Source organism: Merops nubicus, unplaced genomic scaffold (genome assembly GCF_000691845.1).
Source record: "Merops nubicus isolate BGI_N331 unplaced genomic scaffold, ASM69184v1 scaffold1465, whole genome shotgun sequence".
NCBI lineage: Eukaryota > Metazoa > Chordata > Aves > Coraciiformes > Meropidae > Merops > Merops nubicus.
This window is the reverse complement of record NW_008611397.1, coordinates 15,131-37,827: the sequence shown is the minus strand read 5'-3', so window position 1 is coordinate 37,827 and position 22,697 is coordinate 15,131. Positions and strand designations below refer to the sequence as shown.

At 39.7% G+C, this 22,697-nt stretch overlaps 1 protein-coding gene across 1 annotated transcript in view; it reads left to right on the top strand.

The window, feature by feature from the left end:
• Positions 1-20,896, top strand: part of FHOD3 (formin homology 2 domain containing 3) — a gene marked incomplete at its 5' end in the record, with an annotated part of 95,430 nt that extends 74,534 nt beyond the window's left edge. The window contains 4 exons of the mRNA XM_008941188.1: positions 100-123; positions 3,344-3,515; positions 5,739-5,900; positions 20,814-20,896. Coding sequence (XP_008939436.1) covers positions 100-123; positions 3,344-3,515; positions 5,739-5,900; positions 20,814-20,896 — 441 coding nt within the window. The remainder of the gene's footprint in view (positions 1-99; positions 124-3,343; positions 3,516-5,738; positions 5,901-20,813) is intronic.
• Between the last annotated feature and the right edge of the window lie 1,801 nt (positions 20,897-22,697).

Sequence of the window (22,697 nt, the reverse complement as noted above, 5' to 3'; positions counted from 1 at the left end):
ACCATGGTTACCTTTTACTCTGTTGTGGTTTGACCATACTGTCTTTCCTAAATCTTGCTGTTTGTCCTTCTTCACCCTGTCTTTTGTTTCCAGTGGCAGACCGATGATGAAGAGGATGCTGAGGTATGGTTCTGTGAAAGAGCATGTCATTCCAACGTCCCCTGTGTGCTGTGACACCTAAATTCTAACTTAAATAGTATGGACTGCTCAACTTCATCTGCTCAATTGGAACTAAGAACCATAACATTTTTCTCATAGCTTTTTCACTCAATCATGAGAATGCATTTTTACAGTCAGCTTTACCATATGCATAACTACTCTCTTGAATAAGGATATCCAGATCTGAGGCCTTAATAATTTTAAGTTTCCTCATTTCTTTTCTTTAATGCCTGTTTAGTGAACTGCAAAGTATCACCACATCAGTGATCTGAATGTTATGGAGATCACTAGTTACCTTGAGCTAGGAATTACATGATAATTTCATGCTCGTTATTAAGCTGTGTAAGTCCAAATGGTATTATTTTATAAAGTGTTCAAAAACATCAGGATATAGGGATGCAAAGACAATTGTAATGGTTCTCCTAGCTGTATGAATTACAAGTAAGGTACCTCAGTCACCACAGAAGTGAGCTATGGAGTACTTTGTGTATTTATCATAAAGTGCTCCTGAAGGTAATGTTGAAAATTAATAAAGGAGTGAACAAATAATTTAAGAACTATAATGTTCCAGCTGTATTAATAATAAAACAATTTATTGGTTTGAGGAGCACCCATTGTGCAATACAATTCTTGTTCAGCATTAGAGCTTTCAATTTACTGAATTATTAAAGAAGAATTATTTTGCATTTTTTCCATACATTCGCTCAATGTCCTTTGATAGTACACCATGAGCTCCTTGCGTTTTAGCTTGAACTCATCTGTCACTACACCAGTCTCAGAGGTCCAAGGGTCAGGACACAATCTCTCACATTTGCTCGAGAGGATGGGGTTTGGGCATTAATCTACAGTGACATCTGAAAATTAAGGAAGTGAAATAATATTTCTGGCTAGAGAAGCTCTTCCCCAGGCATGATTTTTGCTATATAGCTTGGGGCACAGAAAGAAAATTACGTTAATTAGCCAGTTTATGCCAACATTTAACTAACCTGTGTGAATAGGAACTAACAGTTTTGTGATGACTTTATCCTTTGGTTTTTTTTTTCTGAGATGGTATTGATTAGCTTTTCAGCCCGCTGTGTGTAAGAGAGTACTCTAGGCACAAATGGCATGCACTTTCATAGAAGTTTCTCACTTGTGTTTTTCTGTCTTTTAATTTCACACATGAAACTCTAGCACTTGCATACTTTCCACATCAAAATCTTGCAAGCTAACATTTTAACAGGAAAACAAACTTCTCACGATCAAAAATAAACCTCACACTAGTATATTTAGCTCAGCACCTTGTAGGGATTATTGTTTTGCTACTCAGTTAACTTCCTATCCTACCCCAAAAACTCATTATGTTAAAATAGAATCATCCTATCATTGATTTCCAGAGTAAACATCTCCAGTTCGTGGTCTTGACAGCTTCAGGGACTTGATCAGAGCTCTGAAAGTAGGGCCCAGTCTTTTCTTCCAATTTACTGTTCTCTGACAGAGATGCTCTGCAGGTTTGCATCCCTTTAGTTGACTGGCTTGATACTGTCAAGTGATAATTAATGTTGTTTCTGATGCAAAGGAAGAAGGGAATGCAGCATACCTTCTTTCATCTGTGCTGAACTGGTCAGAGTAAGAAGCATTAAAAGGAAAAATAAAACACATTTCAGTTTCTGATGCTGTACTGACATGCCTGAATATAGCGAGGGGTATTAGTGTCTGTTGACGCCTGTCTGCTGTTGACAGAGCTGGTATTTTCTGCAGCCAGGACTGTATTTTACATGTGCTTCAGCCTTTCTGTAGATAAGAGCAGTGGAACAAACACCAGCATCTCAGCCCTTTGTAGGCGGAGGCTGGGAAGGGAAAGCAGCCCTGCAATGCAAGGTCCACTTCCCCTTAGAAAGTATCTCTTTTTCCTCTTTTCATCCTTTTCTAGATGGCTGCTTTCAGTAACCAGTGGAGCTTCAGCATCCACACACTGTGTGTGCCCAGCTAATGTAGCCACTGTTGTTCACGTAGCCCTGGTGACAGGGAAGTTGCAGGGGGGCTGGGGAAGCAGAGGGCAGATTCCTAAATCTCTTGTAAGGTTTTGTTTGTTCTTCCAACTGCTGACTGCCATGTTTGTGTTTTGGCCAAGAAATAATTTGGCTGGGTGTTTTGGGACTGGGGATTTTTTCAGTGTTACTGGTAATGTATTTTAAGCTTACTTGTAGGTATTTGTGGTTTAGAGCAGTTTTGAGAGTTTTCTGTGCAGCAATGCAGAGGCAAGAGAGAAAGGTCTCTCTTCCTAGACCACTCTCCCCATTTTGTCTTGTTACTGAAAAGTGATTGTACAGAAAACAATCTGTGCTGGAGCAGGTCCAGAGAAGGGCAGCAAAGCTGATGAAGAGTCTGGGGAACATGTAGTATGAGGAGCAGATGAGGGAACTGGGATTGTTTAGTCTGCAAAAGAGGAGACTGAGGGGAAATCTTATTACTCTCTGCAACTACCTGAAAGGAGGTTATAGTGAGGTGGGGGTTGGTCCCTCCTCCAGAGTAACTAGTGATAGGATAAGAGGAAACAAGCTTAAGTTGCATGAAGGGAGGTTTAGGTTGGACATTAGGAAGAATTTCTTTACTGAGAGAATGGCAAGGCATTGGAATAGGCTGCTCAGGAAGGTGGTGGAGTCACCATCCCTGGGGGTGTCCAAATAATGTGTGGACACAGTACTTTAGGACATGGTTTAATGGTCATGGTAGTGTTGGGTTGACAGTTGGACTCGATCTTAGAGGTCTTTTCCAACTTTAATGATTCAATGATTCTAGGAAAAAAAAAAGCAATTTCTTATTTTTGTCAGTTCTCATGCTGTCCCCCTTGGTGACATACTTGACCCCAGGTCTGGCCCAGCCTGGGTCAAAGGTTTCAAGGCAAGTCTTTGCTTTGTACCTTATACTCTGGGACAGGAGGTCACAATTATAAAGTTTGAGCTAATGCATCTGGTTTTCCTCTGATTGTGTCTGCTCCTTGCTGTTTCCCTGTTTCCAGTTTGTTTCTGCTCAGGGCACATGCTCTGGGAGAGGAGCAACTATTGCCTGGCTCTTCTGGGAACAGCTGCAATCCAAACCAAGCCCAGGAGGACACTTTTCTCCTTGGAATTTGCAGCCAAGGCTCTGGCCTATTCTCTGTGCTGTTTTCTGTTAAAACAACAAATGCATTTTCCCCTTGCAGTCCGGCAAGTTCTCTAGCAGCTCGCCCCCCTGCCAGAGCCAGCCCCAGGGGCTGCAGTATGCCGAGGATGCTGCAGAGCATGAGAACATGAAAGCTGTGCTGAAGACCTCCTCCATGGGTGGGGAAAGCACCACAGCACTTGGGGTCCGCACTCGCAGCCGAGCCAGCCGAGGTAAGTGCCAGCAGTTTCCTTTTGGCCGTGTTTCTTGTGGCACAGGAGCCTCAGAGTGGCCCAAACAGTGGTCATGGCCCCTCTGTGTAGCACTCATGGCAGAAAGGGTCAAAGAGGAAGGAGAAGACCCCAGTGGTGTTTCCACACTGGAAATGGTGATTTGGGGCACAGGAATGTAGAAGAATTTGCCTGAAGTTTTGACAGGTTGTTCACAGCCAAAGTAATGCCTTGGGGCATTAGGAGTCCAACCCTGCAGAATGCATCCATGGGATCCATGATGTGCTTTTCTTTTTATCTTCAATAAAAGCAAGTAGAAATTGAAGTGAAAGAACCCTGCAGCATTTTAGGAATGACTGGGGAGAGGAAAATGGGTAGGAAAGAGATGGTGAAGCTTTTAACCACCTCCCTGCTGATTTGCAAAGGTAGTGGGTTAAGTGGAGACTAGGAGCATAAAAAGCTGCTGTGGACAGCCCCACATCTCCTTGTTGTCCTGACAGATCTATGTTTCTCTGAGGTCCACAGCACTCTGCTGTTCCTGAGGGTCAAAAATGGGTGATAGCTGAATGCTGACAGGGAGGAAATGAAAACCTGACCCAATTCCAACACCTGATAGACTGACAAAAGAGCTCACTCGTACAGCCATTCTTGGTAATGGGGTAGCCTTGGTTTTTTGTCCAAGACATGATTTGCTGGTACACCTCTTCCTTTAAGCAGCCACTACAACACTTCCTTTGTGCTAAACCATTTTACAGACATCAGATTCACCAGGGCTGGGTTTTTTTGTTTTGTTGTGTTTTTCCCCCCATTCCCTCCCATACGTGCTATACCTAGAGAATGGTTTTGGAGTAAAGGTCATGCACCAAAATTCATGTCTTGGGTTTTCTGTTCTGGTATTTCTTTTCCCTCACATCTGGATATCTTAACTTTCTTGATTTTTTTTTTTGATACCACTGATAGCACATCAGGAGCAGCCACCACTAAATCTCTGTGTGTGTAGTTTATTAAGGTCTGAAACCATGATCCTGTCTAATTTAGAGGTTTCGTGGCCCCAGTGTAAGAAGTCAACTAGCTGAAGTACACAGATGAAATCGTTCAAGCTGCAGCGCAACAAGCTGAATAGCTGAAGGGATCCACTGAATGCTAACAAGCAGTGTGTCCTGATAATGAGGCTCAGCTTGTGTTGCTCTGAAGAACAGCAGAGCAGAGGAAAGGTGACCCAGGCAGAAGCTTGTCAGGAGCACTACTGTAATACAGCTGCTTTTGATGGGCGCCAGGAGACAAGCAGCAGAGCAAAGTGCTAATCAAAGCTGTTGGTTATTGACATCAGGGACATGATACAGATGGGCCTCACTAGTGAATTTTTATCTGCTTGCTTTTCTGCCACACTCACTCTTTTGCAGAGCTCACTGTTAGCACTCACACTGCATACTAGCCTTCAAAGTACTTAAAACCAAAAAGCACATGGAACAGCAATCTGTAGTGGAGGAACACAAAGATGCGTCTGACAGCTCTGCGGAGTAAGGAGTGCCAGAGCCTTGGGTTCGGAAACATGGCTCACTTATTTGTTTGTGGTTTTAACCAAAATTGCTTATTAAGCTTTTCAGCTTGCCAACAACTCTCGCTTTTCAGTTCATAACAGAGCACACGCAGTTGTGCCAGGACATATACAGCTTTGTGATGAGAAGGTGAATTCTTCACTGTGAAAGGGACGACGAGATATGTCAGACCACTCTTTTTTGCCTTTTTTGTGTCATCTTTGCACTAGACTGCGATACAGAGGCTTGGAAATTGGTTCTTTCTCTCTTTTGGTACAAAGGACTTGTCTTGCTGATTTGCATCCATCTCTAATGTGTGCCATGTCTGCTAGTCTCTGTGTAATAGGAGCAAAAGGAAACCTGGTCACAAAATGCTAGCAATCCTTGGCTGATAGACAGCCTCTAGCAGACATTTGCCAGTCATATGGTCAAGAATAAGACGCAGAGGCTGAAGGGAATAGAAAATTGTAGTTGCGTTTGAACTCTCAGTTGTCTGCTGATACAGCAGAGAGTCTGGGGTATTATTTAGAAATATTCTCCCATTAGGCAGACTCTTCTTTGGCCAATTTGAAGTAGCAACGACTGAGCTGCCTACTGTAATTCCCCAAAGAAACCAACTGCAAAACCAAAGTGACGCAGGAGACTTTCTGTCTGCTCCTGCCTCAGTTCATTTGCTGGATTTTTCCAGGCCGTATTGGTTCGTGGAACGCTGGCAACGACGACTCGCCTAATGCAACGGATGACGCCGCCGACGAGATCATGGATCGCATCGTCAAGTCTGCCACCCAAGTGCCAAGCCAGCGAGCCGTGCCTAGGGAGAGGAAGCGGTCACGGGCTAATAGGAAGTCATGTGAGTGTACAGCTATTACATTTCTCAAAACAAAAAAACGTGCAAATATTTATGTATATCGCTGTAGCAAGCAGGCCGTTAGTAGGCAGACAGGTATTGGTAGTTCATAGTGACTTGAGTGTATACTCACAACTGGCCTGCATTCCTCTTACTATTGTTTAAACATTCTTGTCTGCAGTGGGTGACCGTCCTCTACAGAACCTGAAATGTCCTTAGCGGTAAAAGAATTGTTTATGGTGCTTTAAAACTGATGACAGTACTTTTCATAACTGGAGAAGTCAGATCGGGACCTCAAATGGAGATGGCTTAAAATCCTATAAAGTATTGTGAGCTGGCATAAAGATGAGTAGTTGTCTCTGTAGCTGACTTTATTCATAAAGCAAAAAATAGTTTGAGATATTTCACCTTTTGAAATCTTTCTCTTTCATGCTCTGTACTATCCTTCCCCAGCCCTGAAAACAAAATGTCTCCTGCTGCTTGGCTGCAAAGTGGTTATAGAGGAGCTTAACTTCCACTGGGAAGAAAAGGTAGCACATTTATAAGGCGGTCTTTCAACGGTGTGGCCACAGTGCTGAGCTGTGGCACCTGAGTTTGAGCAATTTGATTTCGCACTTCAGTAAATGCAGTGTTGAAGAGGTGATGATCTTTCTGGTTCTTTTTCTCCTTACATGCAGAGACTACTGTGGTTGCTATGTGAAGAATAAGTACCCAAAGAACATAAGATTTTAGTGTTTAATGTCGTTCACCATGTGTGGCTTTTTGACTACCTTTCCATCCGTCTTTTTAGCTTTTCTGGGAAGTTAGGACAAAGAGGAGAACAACAACAGTGAGTGACAAAAAATCACACAGATTTTATTTTTTGTAGAATTGTTCTAACATAGTAGGTGATCAAAAACATTTGGTATAAGCAGTGATTGCTATAAACTAGCATGTGCTGAAAACATATCCACTTTTCCCAACATGCTAAGAAAGGAACTTCTGCATGTGGCAAGAACAAAAGCAAAGTGGACACTGGTTAGATGAGCTAAACTCTCGGCAAAGAAAATGAGCTGACACTGGATTGTCTGTCTTTCTTTGTCATACACTATGCTGTACCTATTTGTGGCATCACCTTCTGCTGCTACCCACTTCCCCACATGGTTCTGGTGTTCTGCACGTGCTGACTGCCCTAGTTGGCTTGTGCATATCAAATAAACCTCCTGTGTGTTTGCCTACTTCTGTGGTTTATCCTATGCTAAAATATTTCCTCTGTTAGCAACATTACCTTCATGCACACACACCAAAAAGTGTTATTTCTGTTTTTCACTTGGTACCTTTTCCCCAAGAAAGCATTTCTTGCAGGGAAAAAAAAAAAAAAAAGAAACCACCACACCACCAGGATAATGGTAATAAAAATAATATATATTTTTCCACAAAGCTGGCTTTTATACTCAGTAAAAACATTCACAGAGATTAAGCATTCAGTAAATGTTTAGGCTGGGACTGATTTCCATTGTCATTAATCATGATAGAATTCATCTCTTTCGCTTGTTTGTTCTTCGAGATCTGGATGAGACTCCTAAGTGGATTAAAAGGCAGTTTCAAAACAAACATGAAGTTCAGTAGTCTAGAATCCCTTTCAGCTGATATATGCTGAGAGAAATTATGAAAGGAGAACCTATTAACTGAACTGTTTCACTCTGAAAGGTAGTCAGTATATCTGGATGATGACCAAATTAAGTAGTTTAGCTCTAGAATACACTCATCTGGTCTGATACTGTGGCACCTCAAGGAAATGAACAGAGACCAGCCCTTGTCAATGCATGAAGTGAGTTAAGCAAGCAGATCCTCCATAAACATATTAGAAAGTATACTTTTAAGCATACTTCAATGATTTAGCTTAGCAAACGATAGGATGTTTATTACCTGCAGAGCAAGGAGATCTGATGAGTTTGATTCACCACCTTCAATCTTCAGGCTTCCATACACATCCTTTGACTTCTGCCTTGGGCTTGCTATTCAGTGTACTCACTGACATCACAGAGAAACCCCACTGGAAGGAATTATTTTCACTAAGAATCATGTTGCATATGTCTCATTGCTTTCAGTGCAGAACTGAAAATCTTGTCAGGCTTACTTTGCCTGAGATATGTATTTTTAGCAAAATCAGAAATCCAAAAGATTTCTATGCAATTCCACTGTAAACATATCCTGTGCTTCAGGTAGAAGGTTCTTAGAGGTGAGGGAATTCTTTTGCCGTGAAAAAAGACAGAAAAATGTGAAGTAAAAAGCAAGTCATACACAAGTCATTAATAACTAGGAGGATTCAGAACCAGGAATATGGAAAAGATTAATTTAAATTCAAGAAATAAGTGTAATGGGGAAATGAGACATTTTGACGTATTCATTTGACTGTTTTTACCTTTTGTAATTGTTGAGCAGCATAACTGTCTGTTATGCAGATAGCTTTGTTAGATATTAATGATGTAGAAGAGTTTGAACTCTCAGAGTAGTCAGCAAAACTGTAAATTGAAAGGAGGAGTAACGCAATGAGTCATCCAACTAAAGACAGATGCAAATGTCTGTATCTGTTTGTTGAAGATACAGAGGATTACTGATAAATCCAGATGTGACTGAAGCTGACTTGAGACCTGGTAGGGAGTTTGTTCAGTGTGAGCTGACATGGACTTTAGAAAGCTAAGGTACGTGATAACTACATAACAACTGAGTTCCTGTGATGATCTGCAGAGGGGGAACTTAATTCTGTGCTGGACCTTTACATATTTTTAAAGATAAAATTTGACATTTAGAAGCACAGTACCCAGCTGGAAGACATTGCCTCATGAAAAGTGTTCAGTGACCTGCCTATCAGACATACTGCAATGGTGTTAAATATGAGAAAACAACATCACAGTTGTGTTTATTCATTAGAAGCTCATCAGAAAGCCAGAGGACTGAATGATCCACAGAAACTGAAATGCTCTGTCACCCTTTGAGGTGGTCATTTGAAGTCAGTTTCAGGGCAAGTTGCCATAGGAAGCTTCTGGATTTTTCTCTCCGATGGCCTTTTCTTGTGTGTGATAAACAGACCCCAGCATCTAGACATGTCAGTTTGGTATATTTTAAAAGCATAAAATTCGAATTAGGTTGAAAATACACTGTTTCTGTTCTTGAAGACTGCAGGCAGCTTCCGGTGAGAAAGATTTTCATAACATTATAGGGAGCCGTTCAACTTAGCAGAGAAATAAAAAATCATATAATTAGGATTGTCTAGTTCTCCCATAAGGTTAGGTAATCACCTTCACAAGTGATAGTGTAACAAACAGTGAGTGCAAAGGAATACTGGGTTAAGGAAGTTATAAGACTCAGTTGTATTTGATAGTCCAAATTCTAATGAATACAATTGCCAAAGTTAATTTTAGCAGCTTACAGAACAATATTACAGGCATTGCACCAGTGGATTTGGGGAAATAAAAATTAAACTCTCTGTATGAGATACCACTGAGATTTCAAAAAACAGTCAAGAAAGGAGGTTATTTATTACAGAGAGCTGAATTTTAAGAAATTACATAAGGCAGATAAGCAGTGTTTGCTATGAAGATTACAAGAAGTGACGTAAGAGAAGAAATTACATAAAGAAGAATAGAACTGCTTAGAAAATCCTTTTACTAAATGGGCTTCATACCATGATGATCTAGCCTATGCCAATTGCTCCAAAGTAGAGAAGAAAAATAGGTCGTAGAACCATGGCAGCTTTGAGACAATAGAACACAAAGATTAGCAGTATCATCCATAAGATAAAAATTTTGCTTAAGTACATTTAACTGAAAGAACCCCCCCAAAACTCCATAATAGACGAATAGGAAAATAATGCTGTTTTCCCTCCTGTCCTTGTTATTTAAAATATCCATCCCCTAGCATAAAATCAGTTCTCTTAGGCTTAGGCTCTTATGGAGGTGTCATCTCTGTCTTGGTCTCACTGAACTGAACGGATCTGTCTCAGGAGAATTATAGGATTCCCATGAGGCAGCGTCATGAAAAATTATACTCCAGTTTAATAATCATGAGTAAGCGTGTGGGAAGTATTTGCACTAATTCTGGCATAAACAAAGCAATACTTGGCAATATTGAGCCAAATAGAGTTGATATCTCACCTGCATGAATGGCTATGGCAGAGCTCTGAAAAACGACCAAGAGGAAGTCCTAAGAAGTGCTGACTAAGCCACAGGGCAGCAAAACCAGAACAGATGACTAGCATTTACCTTAAGGCTAAAACAGGAACCTAAAGTATCTTCCTCCCTCTTTACTCATTGTTAGTATTAGCAACCTTCATGCTTGAACACGTGTCTTATGGCTCCCTAAAGTCAAGGCAGTGGTCAAAGAGTGGGGATCTCAACGCAGTCTTCCCAACAAATAATTTCAGATTACTGTGCCAAGGATGTAGCTCTTTAAAGGTCACTGGACTATACAGCACTGTTTACATCTGGATCTTCAGCTGCCCCTGAATGGTAAATCATAGTGTAGGGCCCCAGTGTGACTAATATTTGATGGTAAGTAGCACACTGTTGGTTATGTTGGATTCTGACAGAGACATTGCAGAGTGTGAATCTTGTTTTCCCCCACATTTAGCTCAGAGTGTCTCTGTATGTGTGTACTCTTACTTCTTTTAGATTTTATTAAAATTTCAAATCTGCTTTAGACTTGAGTTAGAAAAACAGGTTTGGAGTCGATAATAATTGGATCAGAATTTAATCCAATATTTGAATGAGACAATATGATCAAAATTATTTGTGATGTTTAAAAAGGAGAGGAGAGACATGATAAAGCCTTGGGTTTTATTAGGCTTTGGAAGCATGTATTAGCCTGATAATATACCCTCTGACTGACCCTTGAGATATGGAAACATCTCATAAGGATTTATTGATTTATTTGCATAATGATTTGCAAGGAGTAAAACATTCTTACAGTCATCATGCATAAATGGATCCGAGGCACCACCCAAGTAATCTGTCAGACTCATACGAGTGGACTGTGGAACTGAGTTGAGATTACCTGAATCCTAGACAAATAAGCTCAGGGCTGATGGATTAACCTTAACTACAGAACATCCCAGGTCAAGTATTTCATACAAAATTCCACCTTCAGTAAATGTGAAATAGGAGTTAGCGCACTGTCATCAGGTGCCAAAACGTGGGAAGGAGTTCTGCCAAAGGACCAGACGTTGAGACAAGCTTTAGACAGGTTTTAGTAGCACATGCAGTGCTGCTTTGGAATAAACATGTTTTTAAGCAAACATAATACTACATGGGAGACTCTTTGAATCCAGAGGTTTGTAATTTTTGTTTGGCATTCACAGGGTGCTTCAGTTAACTTTTTCTTCTTCTTTTCTTTGTTTTTTCATTATTTTTCATTCTCATCTCTCCACTTACTTTTTCTGGCTATGAAAAGATTCAGAAGTGCCAAAATACCAGGAGGGAGACTGTTCTTCTGGTATTTATAGCCTGACTCAAAGCAGGAGTTAATGGAAATTATGCTTTTAAGAAAATAAAAGCCTTACAAGAAGAAAGTCTGTATAAAACACTTTAGCGGATAGCAACTTCACTTAGAATTTGCAACTAATTGTTTAGGATTTGAGTAACTGGATCCTATCAAGAGTTAGAGGAGGGGGCAGAATAATCTAGTTAGTGATGCACACTTAGCAAAAATTCTTCGCATTGAGAAAAAAATAGATGTATTGCCGATGGTATTCAGTATCAAAGTCTCTTTATCCTCACACAAAGTACTAGAGCCTTCAGAAGGTGAATACCCAGTTAATAAAAACCTAATTATTGAATGAGAACAGAGTGTGAGATAAAGCACTTAAAGCTCTGGCAGCTGGAAGTTTATCTCTATTAGATGCCAAGATAGCTAGTGTTTTTTGGATGCCTTTTAAGAAATATGTTCTTTCAGCTGTAGGATGGCAAGATCTTTGCAAAAATGACAGAATTAAGCACTGTGATCTATAATCAATAAAAATACAATACATAACAATAAGTAATTATAGTTTAAAGAATTTATAATTAATACAGTTTACCACAGTAAGCTATAGAAATTTGTGTACAGAGCATACGTTTTACTACAGAGTGAAGCCTCCGTAGTCCCATATCACATCTGTGCCAGAAGCTAGTATCAACAGCTGTAGAAGAAAAAAAGAGTAGAGCTAGGATTGATTGAGTAACCTACAGGTCTTATAATGAGTTTTAATAGTTGTAAATTAGCGTATTTATTTGAAGTGTGAGGCTGAATAGCTGGTTCTGTAGTTTCAGTTTTGTCATTTGTAACTGATGACATAGATAATTGTGATTGTTGATACTAATACCATTTCTAAGTAGATACCTATTTATTTATGAGTATTCAGTTTCTGCTTCACAATGTGTATTACATTATTTAGCTTCTAAAATAACTGGTCCTGACAGGTAGGGGTAGACATTCTGCTTTTTAACTTTTCAAATGTGTGGTAGCTATGTATTTTGTTAAGAGTCCCCGTGAGGTTCAAACTGTATTTTTCATCTCTCAAGTTTTGTTCAAGAATGTTTGCTTGGTCTTAGTGCTGTGAAAGTGAAATTGCCATCATTCTATACAGTTCTATATCATGTAGCCTTCAAAACAAATGGGTTTTTGAAAGCCTGATTTAAAACTCCAGTAAAAAAAAATATGCTTGTAAAAGAGGCTTCAATTCATTTTCCAGTCACTGTTTTAGAAGAATCTATGAGTCACTTTTATGAGTTTTATTCTGGTACAAATTATTTGTTTTGAGGCTCTTGTCCTCAAACTTTCTGCTTGAAAAAGCTTTGTCGTTTTATATAAGGAAAGTCAGATATAAATTTTAACCCAGCCTGCACCATTAAATACATTCCTTAACTTTGCACTGGATTCCAGTACCGGTATTTAGAGATACTGTGGAATCTAGTATTTGCTCAAAATTGATCAGCATTTTTATAATACAGTAACTGAAAAAAGATGTGAAGTTATTGCATTGATCTAGGAAGTCAGAACTAAATATGCAGTGTTTACAAAAAAAATACATCTCCTTTATCTCTGATTATTTTAGTTCACAGGGGGAAGACAAAGACATTGAACACTACACAGAGGTTCACATGTACGTGTATATTATATTCATAAAATCACAGAATATTACCCAAGCACAGAGGATGTGCTGTAGGTACAAGGAGAATACTGCTGCTGTAATGGGTTGTCCCCAGTGATTTTAGAGTGGCCATCACCTCATGGGATACAGTGCCCACCCAGATGGCCTGCTGTGTGGAGAAAAGGTAGTCACTGCTCTTAGCACAGAGTGCATCCTGGCAGCAGGTGACGCCCATGTCCCAGCAGGATCCCGCAGTGGAGACAGACCATTGGCATGTCCTTGTGCTGTCTCCAGCACCGGGAGAACCAAAACCAGGGAGTGCTCTGCAGCTTCCCATGGGCTTCTGAACAAGGATTTACAAGTGCTAGAATTTCTCTGGTCACCTCTTCTTGGCCACATGTCACTTACTTTATTTCAAGAAAGAATAAGCTGAAGGCAACATGGGAGAAACTGGCAAGAGATGAGCAGTTGATAAAGAGCAAATTATGTCAATATACATAGGACATAAAGCTGTTCATGTTCAGGTCACAGAATTGACATTTTCTATAAAAATACTTGTGTTATAGTATACACTTTTACTACTTTTTCAACTGTAGCTCTGTAGAAAAAACAAATTCTACTATATTTGTTTGCATCTCTACAAGAGCTACAAATAGTTTTCATTTTTGCCAGTTTGCCACGCACTGTGCCGGTGAATTCATCTGTGTTAGCCTCTGGTTTCATTTTAGTTGGCATATTTTAAAGGTATATTTCAAGGCTTTTGAATTATTGTCACAGGATTCATTCCCAAAAGTGGGATAGATAAGTTTTAAGTATTAAAAACAATGTATGATTGAGTTGCACACTGTTAAGCCTAAATTGATAGGATATGTGTTTTGTTTGATTTCTTTCCATATTGTAGCACTGTTTGAGTTTATCTCCAGTCAGTGATTTAGTCCCTATTTATATCATCCTTCCTTCCTGAAAGGTTATTTTCAGTATCCGAGTAAGAAATGAGCAGCAGTGAGTTGCTGGCTGACAAGATCAGAGTTGTTATGGAAAGCTCTTCATATGAGAATGAGAGGAGACAGGGAAGGACAGGGCTGCCGTTCAAGTTACCTCACAAAAGAAGTGCGGTAACAAAGGCGATCTCCTGCGAGGCTTCCCAGCAGAGCATCGCAATGTCCCAGCTGCCAAAGAGAGCCCTCTGCTGCCACTAAGGAGCTGAGCAGAAGGAGCTGTGGAGGCTGGAATTTAACTACGCTGGGATGCGAGTGTCCAATGTGTTTTGAGGGAAGTCTCTCTTAGAAGATGAACAAAAAGGTTTGCACAAAGCTACTTTGAATTTGTCTTTCCCCAGCAATATGTCAGAAACATATAGATAGATAGATAGATGTAGCTTTCTCTAGGTAGAATAACACCACCCAATTAGCATAATTACAGTATTTGTTATGGTTATAGTTACTTTTAAACTGGTGTGCTCATTGAAATGATGTACACCAGTTTAATGTTTGCTTCCCAGCACAGATTCCTAACAAGGACAATTATTTTATATTCCTCAGAGCCTAGGTGGTCGAACACAGTCAGGCTCCTCTGCTGGGTCACTCTCCAGCAGACAGCTCTGCATTCATAAGCCTGAGCTACCCCATTAGTGGGTCATTTCAAAAGTTCGAATGCAGTGTAAAGGCTACATGCCTGAAACACTTGTGTTAGATGGCTTATGAAGGTTATCCCATCTCCTCCTTTTTTTTTTTTTTTTTTTTTTTTGTCCTGTACATTGCTGATGTACAGTATGGTCTTGAAAATAGTATATAGTACTCACAGGCAGAGGCAGTTGTTTGTGAGTTGTACGCTCTTGCTGCTTTACCTATTACAAATGGAATCACCTCTGACTGGTGAAGTTAAGTGGGAGAAATGATGAAAGAGGTGGCAGCAGGGTTGCTTTTAGTAGTAACTTTTTACAGTGGAATTCATGAAAGTCATAAAAATTAAGGGCTTTGGTTTTTTTACAGAAGACTTTCAAGGAAGGAGTTAAATCTTTTCTGCTTTACTGTTGGAGCTATGTAAAAGATGGTCTGTGAAATACATAACTTGGAAACTTTAACAGTTTCAACTACATGTTAAATATAACTTTGAAACCAGTATGTTCTTCATGTAGCCCTGGTTCTCTAAAGCAATGTTAATTTTTGTTCCTTATACTGTAAGCCACCTAGAGATGAAACGCGAGTTCTGCTTTCCTTACAGAATGCCACTGTGTCCTTTTCCACTGCTGGACTCCTTTTTGCATCACAGCCACCCTATGTTACAGAAGGAGATGGTTGTAAATGACAGAATTTCTTGTTTGGAGAGACTTGTGCCATGTGTGAAGTGCTGACAGGATTCATAGCAAAGCTGCAGGGAAATAGTAGCACATAATGATACATTATTTCCTGGGTTTTTCTGTGTGGTTTACCCAGACAAAGACCACGTTTCAGTTGGCTGTACTTCTTCAGAGGAGTGCATGATAACATTTAAAAAATTACCTACAAATCTCTTTAAGAAAATCTCCATGCATAATGTTTTTGTATTTTTATTAAGCATTTAGGCCTACTAATATTAAGCAATCATATATGCATCATTAAACGTGTATAACTTATATAGATAGTATCACAAAAATACAGAAATGCAGAACAGAATTAAAATAAGAGAATATGAGCAAGACTGTCTGAATTGAACTTTTGAATTGCAAATGGCCATTGCTGGACTCACTGGAGTAAAGTCCAAGAGAATATGTTAAATATAAATATATGAGAGAAAAAAAGACTGAGTATGCAAGCTGTGTCTGGATAAGTAATAGAAAATAAAACTGAGATACATGAAACAAAATGAGATGATGGAGCTGGCCTGTATTGCCTCTTATACTCTGCCCTTCCTGCTGTCCTTGCCGTGTAGTTTACAACCACCTAGAATGTTCTTCATCCCAAATCAGCAGCTACAAGCTGCATTAGTTAGAAGCTGGACCTGAAACTTTGTTCTGTGTCTGCTACCTGCTTCTGTAATAGGAATGACACTAACTGTGTGAATTCTTGAGCAGGAAAATGGTCCTATCAACACAGAGACTGTTTTACAGCTCAAATTACTGGTCCATACGAGTGTAGATGCACGTGCCAAAAGCCATTGCAAATGCAGGAATAAATTACACCAGCCAGAGTGATCTTTATTGTTTGTTGCATTGTTAAAAAAAAAAAAAAAAAAAAAAAAAAAAAAAAGTGGTGCTGGGAAATTAAGAATGCTATTTGCTCTTTAAAAAATAACCAAGTCCTAGATAATTATATTCCCTGACAAAGCTACACTTAGGGAATTACTCTTTTTAGAAGCATTCCCAGTGTACTGTGAGGGCTGTGCATCTGTGTAGATTTTGACCCAAAAGGCAGAGTCAAATACACTGAGTTCATCATAAGCACACTGCATTCTGCCAAGATATCACATAAAATGCTAGATTTCCCGATTACCAAAGAATATCATGCCCTCTGATCCCAGAAAAACAATGTTTAGTTTCTTGGTTATGGGATCTCAGCAGGTCTTGCTTGTGACAAGAATAAAAATTATTTTCTCTCTATGTTATGTTTCTTTAGCAAATGTTTTAAAAATTGCTTAAAGAACCTAAAAGGTCATTTGAAAGTCTTATTTTTATTGTCGCTGCCTCCAAAATACATTCCATAACTCAGTTTAATGTGGTCTGTAGCAGGCCAAGGGTTTTACAAGCCCAGATATTATGTCTAGTCCAGTTAGAGACACGGCAGAGTTCAATGGAGAGGGAAGAGTGAAGATGTACTTCGAGAAATGTAATTTCGCACTGACTATAAAACACAGACGAAAATACCTCTCTGCATTTGATTTTGATGACTAAACACATTCTTGACCTTTCCCAAGGTAGAGGAACTCTACCAAGTGCTTTATGAGGAAATAGACAAATGTCTGAGGATATCTGTTTAACAGCAAGTCAAGGAATGGTTCACCCACCTCCCAGAGTAGTCCCTGCTCCTCTAGCTATCTTAGCTTTCTCCTGGCCTCATCATCCCCAAGCCTCCATAGTCCACAAGCCAGTGCAGAGAGTAGTGGGGCAGAAACTTACTCTTGTATTACTACTGATACCACATCTATCTGCTGTATCTTCAGATGAGGAAATGTACTGTGAGTAATTTACACTTATATTAGTTATCATTTTCATATAAAGAGACCTTTATCAGGCCACTTTCATCTCCATGTGTACAAAATGCTTCAAGCTACAAGTGGGTTAGTCTTCTTCAGACTGGTCTGTTGTACTGCAGGGCCAAGAATTCACTCGTTTGAGTCTGGAGCATGATCCTGTCAGCTATTATCCTTCTAGCTGCTGTTGATGGTGGACAGCTTTCATCTTGCCAGTAGTCATAGTACTTTGCAGTATTTGGCCCGACACACTTAGTTTATGCAAGTCAGCAGCTGTCAGTGTTTATGGAAACCATTCTGGCACTGAAAAGATTCTCCACATCTTTGCCTTTTATTATCTGTTTTCTTGACAATCTTATTATGACCACCGAAGTCCTACATTGTTTGGAGCGCTTTTCTTCTAACTGCTGGCCTTAAAAAGCTTAGGTCACTGGAATATCTTAAATCCAAGTTATCTCTGTCTGTATTATAAGAGAGCTGAGATAAGTTAGGACACTCAGCTGAAGGATGCAAGGAGTTTGTTGTGTTTAATTATAGCTGTGTATGTCCCAGCGATTCATTGAGTATTGTCATTCCTACTTCTTTTGCAGTGGCACAGAAAGTACAAACCTGAGGTTGGCCTCCATTGTGTGAATCATACAGCAAACCCAGAACAGAGCATTTGTCCTTGACACATGTCACATACAGTATTTCTTTTTTCAGTCATCTGAGGGTTATAAGTGAAGTCCTTAAACTCAGACTTCAGTATGTTTGACAGGTAGGTAGCAAGAGATTCAGAAAGAAATCTTGCTTATGTGAAGAAGACTCCATAGTTTTCTTCCTTGTTTTTCCCATGAAGATGGTTTCTACCATGGTATTTCAACTCCTGATTATGACTTCTGAATCTAAACTCCTGTAATTTTCTTTAGAGACCTATATGTTATTGTAAATCCATTTGGCTTTTCATAGTAAACTACTAATCCCAAAACTCAGGCTGATGGAGGACTTTAAACAGCTGTATTCTGCTCGGTGGAGGTTACAGAGGCACACATTTCGCTTTCAGTTCTTAGACAGAGACTCAGTCCCAGTTATCTGTGCAGTGGTAATTGTACTGACCTGAAGAAGATTATTTCAGACATATGTTGTCATAAATAAGATCAGAATTTTGTGTATTCCAGTATGTGACCAGCTTTGGCTGAGCACCTCAGTTCCAATGAAGTATTTACAAACAGAAATAGTGCGCTTGTTCCCTCACTCTTCCTGTCTTACCATCTGACAAGAAAAATGTCTTTGTTTTACAGTGGTTAATTGTGTGCTGTTTGCAAATGTGAGTAATTGTGGTCTGAGAGATTTAGGGATATGTGTGATAGCAGTTTGGTTTAACACTTCTGCAAAAGTGTCTAAAATGTGGAAATTTGTTCTGCAGTCCGTTTCCTGAAGGCATTTAGCTTTTGCCTTCAGTGGGAAGATGTAAGTTATCTAGGCAGTCATCCTGTGAAAGTTTGGTCTCCTGTGTACATATTTTTTTTCTGATGATGGACTGTTTCCTTGATTCAACAGTATAGCTGCTGTGGATATTTCATGTCCACAGAAGAGGAATACTCTCCTGGGAAGCAACGTCCAGTCCCACTCTGAGTCTAGTGACAGAGACTTTTGGCTGGTCTCTGATAAGCTCTTCTTAAAAATCAGTTGTATTAGTCTATGTTAACATGACTCTACTGTTTGGTGTCCAAGCTAGCTATGCTCAGCATTTCATGTTATAGAGCACACAGAAAAAAGTGTGTTCAAGGGAGAGGCAGTGCAGGCAGGTAAGCAGCTGAACTGCATGGGGGAACTGTTGCTTTTAACCAGGCAAAAATGTTGCTGCTGCAGCTTTCTTGTATTTGTTCTTTCACTTCTGGTATAGTCCATTTTAATAGAGAAATAAAAGTTGGGTGATTCACTGAGACCATAAGACCTTAAGGTATTTCGTAGCTCATGACTAGAAATTAACATTTGTCACTGTGGCTGTTTAGATGCCAAATTTGAGCAGTATAAAAGGGTGTCAGTGATGACAGCTGCCTCAAAAGTATGTGCTGGGTGTTCTGCACCATTGAGGCCAGAGTGGTTTTTAAAGTATATTGTTCTTCGGGTAGTATTTTTTTGTCTTTCTTAATCTTAGCTTTATCAGTTGCATTTAACCTTGTACTGCTTAAGGTAAGCGTAATTAAACTTGGAAGATGTAGCTGATCAGTATCATAGGAAAAAGTGGATATCATAAAAGTCTGCCATGCAGACTCTTAGTGGTGTTCAATAAGTATGCAAATACCATAGGAGAAAAGACAGGGCCTTGGAGAAAAACTTTTGAGTAAGGGTTTGATAATAGAGGAACAATTACACGTGTGGCACTCTCTCCCAGCTCATTTGTTTAACCCCAGTGACTGATGAAAGCAGTCTGACTATCACACACAGTTCTCCTACCTGCATGGTATCAATTTTTCAGCTATGCTCTATTTTCCCTTTCCCTTATCCTCTTGTTTTCTACACCAATCCAATCCATCCTCTCACTGCTGCTAGACCCTTGAGTGTGGCCACCCAGTTTCAGTTACATGGGCTGAATATCTTAATAAGTTAGAGATCTTAATCATGCTAGGTGGTAGCAATATAAGAAATCTTTAACCTCTGTCTTCAAATTTCTCTAAGATTTTCCTCTAGACTTGATTATTTTGGGGCCCCAGTTATACTTTGTTCAACATGAAGTCATTATTTATGCTTTGCATGCAGCTTAAACTTCTGAATGTGCATTTTATACTTGAGGAACATCAAAGTGTGGAGTAAACACCCCATTTGTGTCTTACACTTAAACCCCACTCACCTGGAAATTGCGGTGCCAGAAAAACTAGGACACTAATGTTCAGTGCCTGCAGTCACATAGTCACTTGTTTCCAAATAAAAAAGCCAGTCACAAATTTTAAAAGTTTTATGTCGGAGCTAGTGTTCAGAACACTTAATAGAAAATTAAGTAACAAGATATTTGCCTAGATTCATTATTTAGGTTCAATTAAAATACTGCAGACTGCTAATGGCAAAAATGACACAAATGGGGCTAGGATGGAGGGACATTACAGAAAAAAGGGGAGCATGTATGAAAACAATAGTTTTAAGGATTTGAATTGACTATAAAATAGTCACATTTTTAATCTTTTAACTTTAGGTTGTTTTTTTATACACTTTTAAAGGGTCACATAGGATTTAGTAGTGTTAAATTCAGTTGAGCCCTATAAAGATCCAAAAACCCTTTTAAAAAAAAGTTTATGAAACTGTGAAATAGTGGGGCAGATGATATTTTCTGTGGACTGAAAATCAACTGATACCATTTCAAAGAAAAAAAAAAATCTTAAAATGCCCTTGTATTTTTCCTTAGAATGCCAAAGGTCAATGGCAAATGTCTTTTCGCCTGACTGGAGCTGCTGAGTACTTCATGCTCCCGTGGATTTGGCATAGGGCATTGCTCAGTGTTTCTGAACTTGCGGCCCTGAGTACATAACAACTTTTGATTTGACTCAGCTTGCATGTTAACAAGGTTCTTTTCAGCTGAAAGTCCTGTGTATTTATCCCTTCTAATTGTTTGCTTTTTTTTTTTTTTTTTTTTTTGCCTGGTTTTGGAATTCCTGACCATCCAGTGAGAAGGACACTAAAGAGTGGACTGACACCAGAAGAAGCCAAAGCACTGGGCCTCATCAGCACTTCTGAGATGCAGGTTTGACATCCCAGAAGTGGCGACAAAAGGAGCCATTCATCTGAAGCACACAAGCTGACAACCCTTTGGTGTGGCATTGACCTGCCAGCCTCCTCTGCTGCTCCCAGTGTCCCATCTTCTGTTAGTACAATTTTAATAAGCAACAAAAAGCAAAACCCCACAGCCAGGGCAGAAGAAGGCTGTGCCACAGCTCAGCACAGTGTCTGGACAGTAACTGAGGAAGCATTTGAATGATTATAGGTGAAAGCATACGGCTTCTTCTCTCATGGTGTGTTGATGTGGGTAGGAGGGGTTCCTCTCTAAGTTATCTGTCATGTGAGCTGTGTTTACGTTGGCTTTCCTTGTGCCCCGTTTTAGTCTTTGTAAATGTATGGCATTTTGTCAATGCAAGGAACAGTCCTTAAAAAGGCAAAATAACTCCTGTTACAGCGACCCAAATTTTTCTGAAGCAGATGCATTAAGCAAAAACCCTGTGGTTTGTTTGGATTTTTTTATTATTTTGCCACCAAAGAATGTAAAAATGTATGTGTACCTTTGTATATGTACAGAATGAATGTGTGGAAACGTGTGCATGTATCTATACACATACAGTCATGGTGTGAAATCATTTGCTGAAGCTAGCTGGACCATGATTTTCACTCTGGGGCCTTACTGTTCCACCTGGACAGGAGGAGAAGAATGTCTTTCTGTAGGAACTCAGTGTATTCAGTGGGATTCACTCTATGGGGCAGGAGGTGGCCAGAAATACAAGTAGAAAGTTTAGGATCCTGAATTTGTGTGTGTTAACACACACTCATCCCGTGCATAGCAGCATGCACGCACAGGGGAGGACAGGGAATACCTTCCTCTTGTTGACCTGTGGCTGTACTGTGTGTTTGTACAGTTTCAAAGAGATCATGCCAACAATTTTATGTACTCGATAAATACATTCAGATGCTAAGATCAAGAAGTTTTGTTCACTTGCCTGTGCCCTTCATGCTGCTTTTCTCTGCTACAAGATACTGTGGTGGTGATTTTATTTCAAACTAATGGATCTATGTATGAAACGGCCCTGCAAAAAGCCTGCTGTGTTTCTGCTGTTCTTTACTCTTTTTTTGTGATTATCCTTGATGCAAATGGAGAGGGTACCACAGTGAACGCTTCAATATGTTTGCCCTTACCTTGCTGTTTTAGAAATTACTTTTATAACTCCCCTCAGCATGTGTGTTTGAAGAACCTTTAATCAACTCATCTGCCTTTAAGTGGACATGTATAGCAGTGAAGATGAATTGAACACGGTCACCCTAGCCAGTGCTAAAGCATTTTGAAGAGAACTGCAAATAACAATAGTGTAAAAGGGAATTTTTTAAGCCAAAGTCTGTACATGACCAGTCGGTCCTCAAGGATGCATAAGATCATCTCTTTCCATTGCCTTAGCCTCTAAGATTCAGGGTGTGTCTGCATAGTGGTAACAGCTGAGGCTTCCTTCGAGCTAGTTAACTGGGCAACTAGTTAAGTAGGGTAGCTAGTTAACTGTGTTCAATTTTGGCTGCAAAACACACTTGAAAAGTAGGATTAATTAATAGTTTATACTGGGCTCCTAGGGCCATAGCACATTGCTTCTGGCACCCAACCTAGGTCAGGTACATCAAGAAGTTATTCTACTCTGCTCTCATTAAGGACAGGATAATCGCTGAAGATTGTTTAGGATAGTTGAACCAAACACAATAAACCTTTGAAACCTCAGTCATCTATCACATCACACTGAGCACAGTATCCAAGTGATGAGAGAACCAGGTAGCTGACAACAGTGCAATGAGATCTGTGA